The sequence below is a fragment of the Marmota flaviventris genome, chromosome 4, assembly GCF_047511675.1.
Source record: "Marmota flaviventris isolate mMarFla1 chromosome 4, mMarFla1.hap1, whole genome shotgun sequence".
Lineage (NCBI taxonomy): Eukaryota > Metazoa > Chordata > Mammalia > Rodentia > Sciuridae > Marmota > Marmota flaviventris.
Window position 1 is genome coordinate 13,081,177 of NC_092501.1, and position 13,484 is coordinate 13,094,660.

Below are 13,484 nucleotides of genomic sequence, written 5' to 3' on the forward strand. Positions count from 1 at the left end.
CTAATATTGATTATCTGGATCTTTCAGATGTTGGGTGGAAGGGAGCAAGAACTGGTGTGTCATATAGATTACAAGGTCAGAATCTGCACACAGACACACCTGGCTTGGAATACTGTCCTTGTCTCTTAGTAGCTGTGTGACCTGGTGCAAGCTACATAGACTTTCTGAGCCTGAATTTCCTTCTCTGCAAAATGGGAATTCTATACTTACTTCAGTTTTTATTTGAAGATCTACCTATTGTATTCATGGGAATTGAACTGGGAATTGAACCCTGGGCCTCATACATGCTAAGTGAATGCACTACCTCTGAGCTACACCCTCAGTCCCATTTTTTAAAAGGCCGTTAGTAGGCATGGATGAGTATTCCTGACTTAAATGTTGACATTTTCTGCAGAACAGGATCTTATCCTTCTTTCCCATTAGCTGTTTCATCTTGATGTGTTTATTATTAAGTTACTCATCAAAGTTCTTTTCTGAGAGTTTGCTATCAGTCAGGAAATGAAGAACTAAAGCCCTTGATTGCCAAGTATGAATTGTTTTATCGCATGGGGCTCTTCTCCTCCTTCGCAGAAGTCAGAGCCCGAGAGAGCTGCTGAGCTACTGCACCCCGCCCTTTGACGTGTGGTGGGCAGAGAGGAACAGCGTAGGCAAGAGGCACCGCACATTCCCTCAGCTCCCACTTGCCTTTAAGGCCCCACTCATTCCAGAGATTCCTGAGAGGCTAAGCAGAAGAGTTTGCTTACAGAGCTCACACCCCAGAGACCTGTCAACCCTGTCCAGGGGCCTCCTTTCTATACTGCCCTCAGCAGACCTGGGCAAGGAAAGAGAGATCCCTGACCTTGATGACCCTCCAACTTTACACACTCACACACGCACACACACTAAAGAACGTGTGTGCCTGTCACTTGGGCTCTGATAGCACTAGCACATCACAACCCCTCATCCTAAACATCCATTCTTCAGTCCAACACTGCTCAGGCCTCAGGGAATATTTGTCACATATCTTTCCTTTTGTTCTCTACCAACCCCAAATGCCAGGAAGTTTGTGGACTGTTCCTGCCCACATCAGAGATGGAAACTGCTTCAGAGGGCAGAGAGGGCTGAAATGGTCGGAGCCCTGAGTAAAAAGAAAGGCAGATTAATTTGTCAATCCCTTCCTCCCAGAGAGCGTTAATGAAATGGATTTTGGGATAGCCCTGTCATTGCCGGCATGCTGACTTGTCTTCTTTTTCTTTGATTTGTGTTCCATTTGCGGTTTCTAAAGAACTCATAAGTTGGCATTATCATGAATGTATGCACATGGGTAGTTGAAAAATATACAATAGGGCTGGGGTTGTGGCTCAGTGGTAGAGTACTTTCCTAGCACATGTAAGGGACTGGGTTCGATCCTCAGCACTAAATAAATAAATAAACAAACAAACAAACAAATAAATAAATAAATAAATAAATTGTGACAATCTACAACTAAAAAATATTTTTAAAAATATATAACATTATTAAAAAGCTCATATTACTCAGATACATTTGTAAGCCTGGGCTTAATACAAGTCAAAAAAGATACTGATCATTTATATTGGCAGCTAAATTAAGAGAATGAATGCTACAATTGTGAAGAGTTTACTTTTTTTTAATATATATTTTTTAGTTGTTGATGGACCTTTATTTATTTATTAATTTATATGTGGTGCTGAGAATTGAACCCAGTGCCTCACACATGCTAGGCAAGCGCTCTACCACTGAGCCACAATCTCAGCCCCAACAGTTTACTTTTATGAAAATTTAAAATTGTCAAAAGTTTAAGTAAAAGCCACAGATGTACTTAAATATTTTTTACTTTAAATAATTTAAAAATATTATTTCTATATAAATAATCTATATATAGTTGTAGATGAGCACAATGCCTTTATTTATTTTTATGTGGTGCTGAAGATCAAACCCAGTGCCTCACATGTGCTAGGCAAGCGCTTCACCACTGAGCTACAATTATTTAATTATAGATTAAATAATTTTATCTGTAACTTTTACATTCATTGATTATAATTTCTACTTTGTCTTTTAATGGTAATAATTTTCATGTTTATTTTTTAAATAAAAATATATTTTTAAAATATTTTTTAAATAAAATTTCTTCAATTTTTATTTCTACATTCACTTTTATTTTACATTTTGATGGAAATATATTCCAATTTGATACTTTTTAAATACAATTACATGTTATTTTTAATCCTTTAGGTAATTACTGACAACAGCACATAAATTATTTATATACTTTGATCACAATTATATAATTAGTCATTTTTTTTTCCTGTCATAAAAGCAGGTGGCCAGGGAAGGCTTAACCACAATCCTTCTCAGGGAGAATGCTAAGCACATGTAGAAATAGTAACTTACTAGTAATTGGACAGGAGTCCTGGGTCCCGGTCTCTGCAGGGGCCATGGGCAACCTACTTCTCCTCTCTTTCTTCTGGGAAATGAGGAGTTTCAAAATCATTCCTTCATTCTACAAAAATGGTGGCTGGAGCAAGAGGGCAGTGTGACTAGAGTGTAAATCGGGTTGGCCATAGGAGGTAAGTCTGGAGAGGTAGCCAAGATCAGGTCATTTGGAACCTTGGACTTCCCTCAGAGGACCTTGGTTTTTACCTTGCATGAGGTAGGGAACTGTATGAGTTTCTGTGGCTGCTATAACAAATTGCCACAAGCTTAGCAACTTAAAATAATACAGTTTATAACAGTAAGGTTCTAGACATAAAAAAATCTGACCTCTAGCAGGACTCTCTGGACTGAAAAAACCAAGTGTCAATAGAGATGAACTCCTTCTGGAGGCTCTAATCTCAGGGAGAACTCGTTTCCTGGTATTTTCCAGTTCTGAATCTATCTACTCTTTGCTTCTAGGTCCTTCCACCTCCAAAGCTAGCAATGGCAGGTTAGTCATCATCACATCACATCACTCTGACTTTTCCTTCTGCCTCCCTCTTTCACTTTCAAGGACCTTTGTGATTATATTGGGCCCAACTTGATAAATCTAGCATAATCTCCTTAACTGAAGGTCAGCTGAATAACAAGCTCAATTCCATCTGCACCATTAATTGCTCTTCACTATTAATATATTCACAGGTTCTGGGGATTTGGATATGGACATCTTTGGAAGACTATTATTATTTGTCCATCACAAAAACCATTGGGGGTTGGGAACAGATGGGGGACATGATGTGATATACTTTAACACAGCTATTGTGGTTGCTGTGTTGGAATAGACACCAGAGTAGCAAGGACAGAAGCAGAAAAGCCAGTTAAGAAGCCATTCCAATAATCCAGGTCCAAGATACTGCTTGCACCAGGACAGTGAATGTGGTGAGAAGTGGGTACATTCTGAAGACACTTTGAAGGTAAAGCTAACAGTATTTGTTGGCAGAGTGAATGTAGATTTGAGAGAAAGAAGAGTCAAGGACAAAATAAGGCTGTTTACCTGAGCAGCTGGAAGTACAGAGGTACCACTGACTGCCCAAGAACTGGGGTGGGATGAGTATCTGCTCAGGTCTGCACTCAGTAGGCCATTTCAAATCCACGTGGAAGTGCCTGGTAAGCTACTGGATGTAAGGGTTTCCCAGAGAAGCTCAGACTGAATAAATACACTGGGATGCATCAGCATATGAACCGTATAAAAGCTATAAGACTGGATAAGTGCAACAGGGGTGAGGACATGTATGCTGGGGCCCCAACAGATACACTGCTCTCTAAACAGAGGATTTAGATCCACATTCAATCTCAAAGACCAACCATCTCAGAGCCTGTGACTGCTTACCAGGTTATTCTCCCCAACATTAGCTCCTGACAAAGCCAGGAGCATAGCAACAGTTATGTCCCTTCCAGGCCTCTTAGGGCATTTGCATGTTGGCTTTTCCTGTACCTGAGCCTCTTCTTTCAAACAGTTGGTGACAAAGCTTCAGGAGAATAGCTTGGCCCTTTCTCACCAAAAGTGGAGAGTACATCATGTTAATTTCTTCATCCCCTTCATAATTATCAATTGAGCGATTCCTATGTGCCGGGTCCTATGCCCAGAATTGGGAAAATGTATTTACAAAATATACCTTGTGTAAGTGCTGCCTGTCAGCAGCATGGTGAATACTGTGTCAGAATTGTATTTGGCTGCTAGCAGCAGAGAGACCAGAGAAATAGTTGCTTGACAGTTTAAGAGGCATTTCCCCCTCTAATGTAAAAGTCGTCTGGAAATGGGGATTGTAAGGTTGAGTGTAGCTTCAATATCATCAGTATTCTGAGCATCTTCTGTCCTACCAAATCATCATTAGCATGTGGCATTTATCCTCAAGATTATCACAGAGTTATAAGATGGACACTGCAGCTCCAGCCATTCCATCTGCTTTCCAGGCAGAAAGGTGGGAGAAGGAAGTACATAAAACAAATGGAGCATGTTGAGTCAGAATTCTTTAAAGAGCTCCCGCCCAACAACATCTGCTTATATCATATTGACCACTCTTATCTGCAAGGCTGGTTGGGAAAAGTTTTTTTTTTTTTTTTTTAAGCTGAAGAATTTGCTGGTCTCATATTCTTCTTTGAAATGATGGAAGGAGTGAATGGATATGGGAGAAACTACTAGCAGTCTCTTCTACAAAGCATCAGAATAGGGAAGGCACAAGATTTATATGAGCAAGAGACAGGGGCCAAGTCAAGGAGAGCCTCCTTGAGAGGAATATTCAAGTCTGAACTTAAAGGGTTCAGATGACAATGGCCCAGATCCAAGCATTGTCAGGGAAAGGACAGAAATGGAACAGATTGGAGGACAGTTTGGGGGGAATGCAAATGCTAGTTAAGGCCTCATCCATTTGAAAAGGATCTGATTATAGTTGTTCCAAGAAGGAAAGTGTCAAAATGACCTTCTTAGAAGCCTGGCGCCAGGATTTAGTTAGGTTTCTGAATTGTAATGAAAGGGAGTTGAAATTGGTAGATAGCCTTAAAAGAAAGATAAGAAGTTTGAGTTTGTCAAGTACAATGATTAAAGTATAAAGTAGATAGAATTTAGAGTTTCTGATAGACTCTCCTCAATGTATTGTTAGAAGCAGTTTTTCATTTCAATTGAGAAAGAGAAAATAAACAATACTGTCCTTCCACTATTCCATAAAATATTGAGTCATTCAGGAGGATGGGAACCAACTCACCTATTATTTAATTCCTGAAAGTACCACCCAGGTAGGCTGAGCATCTTGCCCAGTCTTTTCTAATTTTAGCCTTGAGGTCTTACTCTCAGGAACTCTCTCAATGGTGGGAAAATTGGAGCAGCTGGCCATCCTGCATCCAGGAAGAACCCAGGGGGTTCTTCATGGAAGACATTTTTCTGTCATCATCTCTAGACACAGAAATGGCAGGCAACATTCAAGTGGCAATTTCTCTGCACTGCAACCTAAATAAGGAAGCATGTTTTACATTTACCTTCAGTTGATGTCCTTTATGGTGTTACCCAGGAATGGAAGGGTTTCAAGAAAGAAGAAATGATCCATATTATCAGAGGATCCTTGGATCCTCTGATGAAAAAAAATTTTTAAAAGTCTATTGGTTGTGACCAAAAGGAAGTTACTGGGGCTTTGGCAAGAATGGGTTCATGGAGTGAGGAAGAGCTGTTCAGGCAGAAGTCAGAGTACAGAGGACTCAAGGGAGTGGAAAGGGAGGATGTAATCAGAAAGAATCAGCTAGACTTGACTATGAAGAGATAAAAAAGGCACAAGTTGGAAGGCTTAAAGTAGGATGTTCATTTTCATTTTGTGAGAATCAAAAGTGGCTGATCTGCTAAAGAAGAGGAGATAGACCCTGGAAGGCAGTGGGATCCACAGCAGAAGCAAGTTTTTGCTGTTTTGTCTGTCTGCTTTTCTTTATTTCCTCCTCCTCCTCCTTTTAGTGTGTGTGTGTGTGTGTGTGTGTGTGTGTGTGTGTGTGTTTGGTTTTTAGTCATTACATTGTTGCCACAGAAGAAGAGGATGAAAAGACAAGTGTCTCTTGCAGGTGATCTGGGGCCAGGCAAGCCCAGGGCATGCCAGCCTTAGGGTTTCTTTTTCTTCTCATTAATGGGGACCTGGGTCCTCTCTTAAGCTTGATGGGGCAGGTAAGGGTGGGAGGCCTGAGATGGTCAAGGTTTGATGACATTGTTGTGGGAGAGAAGAAGATGTTGGCTGGGGTAATGGATAAAAGAGTAGGTGGGAACTAGGAGTGCTATGAAGGCCCCATGAGAATAAAGACCATAAGTTTACAGACGCAGAGGGGAAAAGGAAGATAGCTGGATCACATTAAGGTTGAGATTTTGCAGGCAAAGGAGATGGAAGGAAAAGTATTAAATGCCATGCTCTTACTTAAACAAACTTTGGAGACTTTACAAAGCCTGCAAAATAGAATCCTCTTTTGCCCTGATACTCAGTCCCTCCATAACTCAGTTTATGTTTTACCCCCATCTTCTTTCCCTCCCCTTGGCACCAACCCTATTCATGCTATCCTCCTCCATTCATCCTGCTATTTCTCTAGGTTCTGTTGGAATTCCAATTTCTGAGCTTTGGCCTCCTTCTGATTAGAGCATCTGTCTAATCCTCCAAGGTTAATGCAAATTCCATTTACCCTAGGAAGCCTCCCACCTTCCCAAGCCAGCATTCCTCTCTCATCATCCCCTATCAAACTAGAATTGCCCATCACATTTTCTCAATCCCCCTTATTGGGGAAGTTGCCTCACCTTCCAGCAGTGCAGAAGCAGCAAGCCCTGGGGCACAAATGGCTGGATTTGAGTAACCAATTAGATACAGGGGACATGGGACCATCTAGATTTGGGTGCAGAGTTGGTGCCTTCCAAGTTGCCTGCATGCTGAGGCCATAGGGGAGCAGAAATCAAGAGCCATATAGAATAACACAGCATATCTGCAGAGAGCTGTAAGCACAAGATATTGGGTGGGGGTGGGGACAGGTGGAGAGAGAGAGAGAGAGAAACCATTCCAGGGTTTCTGTGATGCCCCAGCTGAACATCTTGCAGTGGAGTTCCTGGAGATATTCCAGTATCCTTAACATGAATCCAATTTCAGTTAAGTTATCCTGAGGCAGTTTCTGTTCCTTGTAGTCAACTGTCTCTCCCCATGAACCAGAAGGCTCTGCTAGTACAATAACTATCTCTTATCATCAGAGTTATGCTGGTGTGTTTGCTTGCACCTGGCAAGCAAACAGGGGCCTGGCACCCCTGAGGGCAAGAACTTGATCCTGTTCATCCAGCACCTCTAGAGCCTGACACATGTTGGATGCTCAGAAAATAGTTGTTGGATTTATATCCTCAGAGTTGATAGGATGAGTTGATGGATCATTTGTTAGCAAACACTCTAAACTTCTCTATGCCTACCTCCATGTTGCTACATTTGCATTATTTTATATGGTTTTAATCAAATCAGCTTTTCATGTACTCACAAACTTCCCACACTCATATGCTTTGGCTTTCTCCTATTTGGTGGGTACCAGGAAGGAGTAAGGGCTTAGCAGCACTAGAGGCACAAGTCTCTCTCTGGTTGGTGGGATTTTGAGTCCTAGACAAAACCTGTCTTTCAGTATTCAACTGTCTTTGTCTTTGAAATGCATACTTCCTGTGAAGGTTGTTGGGGCAGCTTAATTTCAATGATGTCATTTAAAGCACATTAAAAAGTCAGCAGTACAACTCCTTTCTTTAGAAACCTACTCAGAATCATAGATTTTCAGAGCCAAGGCCAGTGGCTCTCAGTCTTTAGAATTACTATGAACCAGCATGAATATTTAAAAAGAAAAAAGGGTTGCTGAATTTATATTCTTCCAACGAATAACACTAAAAACACTAAGCTTCTGTTAACACAACATCATTTCATAAAATAAAGTGTATGTTAACACCAAAATTATCATGCTCATTACCACCTAATTTAAATATCAAATACATTTGACTGTATAAAAACTCATTAACATTTTGATTTTCAAATATTTTTAAAAATAGGTAAGTATTTTTAAATTATGAAGTGCTTAACATTGTGCCTGGTACAAGTTAATTCTCTGAATTGTGAGAATTGGTGCTCAATAAATGTTAACCATTTTTAACACAAGGGAATATATTTTTCTTCTATCTTCCCCCAGAGGTTTGCTAAACTCCTTCATGGGACAAGTGTTGCTGAGGAACTGAATGACTGAATAATGGATTGAGAAGATTTGGGTACCCAGAAGTATTCTAAGGAGTAAGGCAGAAGATGGGGGAAGGGAAGGAGTCTACAGGATGGAGTGTGAGATTGAGGACCGTGAAGACTACCACCTTATCTTGTGGGTAGGTAGGTGAAGGGTACATTAAGATCCAGGAAGGGTAAACATACAGTCTGAGGTTTTCATGTCACTGATGTGAAATATTCCTTCTCCCCACTTCACCTCTGGTTTCTGTAACATTTACTACAATGGTGCATGTTATGGTTTAGATGTGGTGTCCCCCAAAAGCTCATGTGTGAGACAATGCAAGGAGAGATGATTGGATTATAGTCTTGGCATGATCAGCGAATTGGTCCCTGATGGGATTGACTGAGTAGTAACTGGAGGCAGATGTGGTGTGGCTAGAGGAACTAGTCCATTGGGGGCATGGCTATGGGGTATATATTTTGTGTCTGGAGAGTGAAGTCTCTCTCTGCTTTCTGATCACCATGTGAGCTGGTTCTCTCTGCCACACTCTTCAGCCATGATGTCCTGCCTCATCTCAAGCCCTGAGGAATGGAGCCTGCAGTCTACGGATAGAGACCTCTGAAACCACAAGCCCTTAAATAAACTTTTCCACCCTTAAAATTGTTCAGGTCAGGTCTTTTAGTCCCAGCAGCAAAGAAGCTGGCTAAAACAGTGCATGAGTGTTATTCATAAGGTTTCAGAAATTGAGAAAAGGTGTACATTTCTGAGACAGCATCCCAGAAGCAGAGGGTGATGATGAGAACAGAAGTTGCTTGACCTTCCAGAAATCTCGGCAAGGTTTTGAGCCTTGTTTCTGAGCAGACACCTGACTTATATCTTCCTAGTAATAGTCATTCTGGTTTCTGACTTGGGCATGAATATGTGAGATCAGACTGGTTCCAAAGTTCTGTACTTGCCCTAGTAGGGTCAGAACTCTGATTTTGTCCTAGAATCACCCAGAGTCAAAGAGAATTCTTGGCCTGAAGATTTTTAAGGGTTAGAGAGGAGTGCTCCTCTGGTGCCTTAGGGGCAGCTGCATAGAATATGTATAGAATATCTGGCTTCTGTAGGATTAGAAGTGTTGTGGTGTCCACGTGGATGGAGGGACCTAAACTTTTATGAGGCAACGACTTAGAGATCAAAGGAATAACACTGTTTACTAAGCAATCTGGCTTCATGTGGTTGAGATGCTGCCCGGGACAAAATTCTGTTTTCCCTGACACCCCTCCCCCAACTCTCCCTTCTGGTGCACCAGGGAACAGATCAGCCCTCTTAAAACTCTAGCAATCTTGGTGTTATGGTACAGAGTGATGACCAAAAACTTCGGGTTTCATGTTGGATAAACCAGGATCCACTATGTGATCCCATGCCACTTCCTTAGGCTCTGTGTCAATTCGCATCTGTAAAATGGGTGAAGGCTCTCACTAACTGCCTCAGAGATGGCCTAAATGTGGTAATACACATAGGGGTTCAACAAGAACCTGACAGTCACTAATTCGTCTTCCAATCACCTGGCAGATTCATTTCGGTCATCCTCCGGTCAGCTCTCATTTAAACTTCCTTTGGAGGGAAAGTTAGTCCTTTGCCTTTGTCTCTTCTTCCCAGGGCCCACGCTCCGCGGACGCAGGGCGACTGCTGGTCTGATTGCTGGCCAGCGATGGCGGTCTCTGAGACGATCGGTCTTCTTTAGTCAGTTTGGGCAGTGTCCGAGTGGCCTGCTCGGGACTTCTGCAGTTGGGCTTTGCAGGGAAAGCCACAGCCGCCACCGGCTCAGCTGTCGGCGCGGGGACAGACGTGCGGCAGCAAGTGGAAGAACCACACTGCGGGAAGAACGACGCTGCTGCAGAGGTGGCAGGGCCAGTGGCCAGCGGAGGGGGATGGGCGCGTTAGAAGATAACTGAATGACCGGACAAGCCATCTCCGCCGGACCTCGCAGCCTCTAACCCGTGCCCTCAGTTATCCTCTCAGATGCTGACCGCGACTCCAGAAGTGACATCCACGTGGATCGCGGCGCGCGAGGCGGGGAATGGAATGTGGGCGTGGGGGCGGGGCTGGAAAGGGGCCCGAGAGGTGAAGTACCCGCGTCCGCGCGCCCTGACGCCGACTGCCAGGCGACGCTTCCGGGAGCGAGCACGCTTGACGTCACTCGCCGCTCGCCCAATGAGCGGAGGCTTGGGGGAGGCGCCGTCCCCGCCTCCTCCCGCCCTCGCCCCGCCGCCGCCGCCGCCGCCGCGGTCGCACCGGCCGCCCCCGGAGAGTCTGAGGAGGCGCGGGCCGCTGCAGGCTCAGGCGCCGCAGCGCGCGGGCCCAAGTCCCGGACGAGGCCCAGGGAGCCGCTCGCCCCGACCCCGCCGCCCCATGCCCTCAAGATGGAGGCAGCGGGGGCGGTGGCGTGAAGAAAGCGGCGCTGTGGGCGCGGGAGTAGGGGGCCCGGCGGCCCGGGCGGCGGCGGCGGGATGGGGCTGCTGCTCATGATCCTGGCGTCGGCCGTGCTGGGCTCCTTCCTCACGCTGCTCACCCAGTTCCTGCTGCTGTACCGCAGACAGCCCGAGCCGCCGCCGGACGAGGCGGCCAGCGCAGGCGACGGCTTCCGCTACTCCAAGCCGGTGCCGGGCCTGCCCCTGCGGGAGTACCTCTATGGCGGCGGCGGGGCTGAGGAGCCCTCCAGCGGGGCGCCCGAGGGCGGTGCGACCCCGGCCTCCGAGACCCCCGCCCCGCCGACGCGGGAGACCTGCTACTTTCTCAACGCCACCATCCTGTTCCTGTTCCGGGAGCTGCGGGACACCGCGCTGACTCGCCGCTGGGTCACCAAGAAGATCAAGGTGGAGTTTGAGGAGCTGCTGCAGACCAAGACGGCAGGGCGCCTGCTGGAGGGGCTGAGCCTGCGGGACGTGTTCCTGGGCGAGACGGTGCCCTTCATCAAGACCATCCGGCTCGTGCGGCCCGTGGTAGCGTCGGCCACCGGGGAGCCCCATGGCCCCGAGGGGGAGGCGCTGCCCGCCTCCTGCCCGGAGGAGCTGGCCTTCGAGGCGGAGGTGGAGTACAGCGGGGGCTTCCACCTGGCCATCGACGTGGACCTGGTCTTTGGCAAGTCCGCCTACCTGTTCGTCAAACTGTCCCGAGTGGTGGGGAGGTTGCGCTTCGTCCTCACCCGCGTGCCCTTCACCCACTGGTTCTTCTCCTTCGTGGAGGACCCGCTGATCGACTTCGAGGTGCGCTCCCAGTTTGAAGGGCGGCCCATGCCCCAACTCACCTCCATCATCGTCAACCAGCTCAAGAAAATCATCAAGCGCAAACACACGCTGCCGAATTACAAGATCAGGTGAGAGGGGGGCCGGGGCACCCACGGGGTCCGCGGGCGCGGGACCTGGCTGCGGGATCGGGGCCGGCCGGCGGCTTCTGCCTGCGGGGAGTGGGAAGGGCAGAGGCGTACTTGTAACCCCAGCCCCTGTTTCCCCAGGACCAGGGACCTAGGCAAAGGCAAATAATGGACACTTTGCCTCCGAACCTTTCCTTGTGTTCGTGGGCACTCCTGATGCTGTCAGCAGCGCATCGATAATGGAAGTATATTGATAATTATCCCCAGAAGTCGCCTCTAGGACTGTTGAGAAACTTCCTTTGCGTGCTTGCTGCAAGAAGGGCCGTGTCATTGGCTTTGCAGCAAGCCCTGGGCCACGTTGAGAAATTGTTCCTGGACACAGGACAGGCATGAAGGTGTGCTTTTAGCCCAGGTCTGTTCTATTTTGCCATCTCCAACCACTTTTGCTTTGATGCATTGGCAACTTTGAGGGCAAAGGTAGTAGCCATAGCAAAGGAATACTTTCCGCAGCAAATTGGGAAGGAGTTAGGAGCCTGTAGATAGTGTGTGGATCCGTGCATTTTAAATTACTGTCATCTTCCCTTTGGGGGTAGCCTGTGTGGTACAGACCCAGAATGGGCCCCTCAAGTGTCTATTCTCTGGTTGTAAGTTCCTCACTCAGTACTTAAAGTCACCCTTCAGATAGTATTTTAATGATGTAGTGATTTTAATTTTTTAGAGCCTTCCTGCATGTAATGGCTTATTTTTACGTAATATACTGTTTTGGTTAATGTATGAGTTTTCTTTTACTATCACAGGAGAAATGGAAGGGAAAAGAAAGTTTTGTAGGACTATAGGCTTCATCCACTTTAGTGGATGGCAAAGTTTGTGGTTAGAGTGGGAAAAAACATGGCTGTTTCTTTTAAAAGCTGAATATTAAATTTCTCTTCATATCCTCCCTTAGTTTTGTGTTTATTAATAAAGCCTTTTGGATTTTACTCTTTATTATAAAATTATTTCAGTTTTGTAGTAGCTTTACCTAATGCCCTTTAGAGGAGGCTGAATAGTTCTGGATCACTACCGCATGCTCAAGCCAGATAATCCAGAAATATTGTGAATTTGGAATGGCTGTTGACTTGAGTATGTAGCAGACTTGTTTAAGCTAATAGCACAGTGACAAAATTGTTGGGTGGGAGAAATTTATTTTATAATGAAAATTTTCCTATAGATTTGCAGAGGATGGTAAACTAATCATTCATTGTTTGCTTTCTGGTTTTGTGAAATATATCATACTTTATGAAACCTACTTTTAAGTTGTGGAATATAAATGACTAAATCATAAATGAGTGTGTAAGCAGTGAAGAGTTTATTTATAGCAGTGTGTTGCTGAGAAAGTAATGAGAAAAAGTTGTTACAGATTTTATAATCACAACTTTAATACTGATGTTTTCTGGAGCCTTCGAGTGATAAAATTTGAGTAGGTTTTTATTATTTGGGGCTTATTTGCAGATAGTCATTGGTGATAAGATTGCATATCATTTTGAGAATTTTTTAAAATGTAGATTTGAAATTCAGTTATATCTGAAGCGATGAGTAAGAGTTATGGAGCCACTGAGAAGTTCATTACTTTGAATAAGCTTTATCATTGAAGAAGAACACTATTTATTTTAAGTATGGCAAAATTGCCTTTCATTTACTGTATACAGAAAGATTTTAAAGAAAGCAGGACATACCCAGGTTTGGTGGTGCACGTCTATAATCCCAGCACCTTAGAAGGCTGAGGCAAGAGGTTGATCACATGTTCCAGGACAGCCTGCATAGTTTAGGGAGACCCTCACCAACTTAGTGAGACCTTGTCTCTCTCTCTCTGCCCACCCCTACCCCCACACATGAGATTTTTTTAAAAAGGTTGGGAGTGAATTCAGTGGTAGAGTGCCCCAAGGTTAATCCCCCATACTTCCCTCCTCCTCCAAGTACAACATAAGTTTGA

At 44.9% G+C, this 13,484-nt stretch overlaps 1 protein-coding gene across 7 annotated transcripts in view; it reads left to right on the forward strand.

The window, feature by feature from the left end:
• Window positions 1-10,436: 10,436 nt before the first annotated feature.
• Pdzd8 (PDZ domain containing 8) overlaps window positions 10,437-13,484 on the forward strand; it is an 80,256-nt gene continuing 77,208 nt past the window's right edge. For 6 of the 7 annotated variants that reach the window (XM_027929986.2, XM_071610867.1, XM_071610868.1 and 3 more), the window contains exon 1: window positions 10,437-11,518. In XM_027929986.2, coding sequence (XP_027785787.1) covers window positions 10,653-11,518 — 866 coding nt within the window. In that variant the 5' untranslated portion in view covers window positions 10,437-10,652. Of the gene's footprint in view, window positions 11,519-11,656; window positions 12,429-13,484 lie in introns of those variants that run through there. The other variant, XM_071610872.1, reaches the window with a different exon arrangement.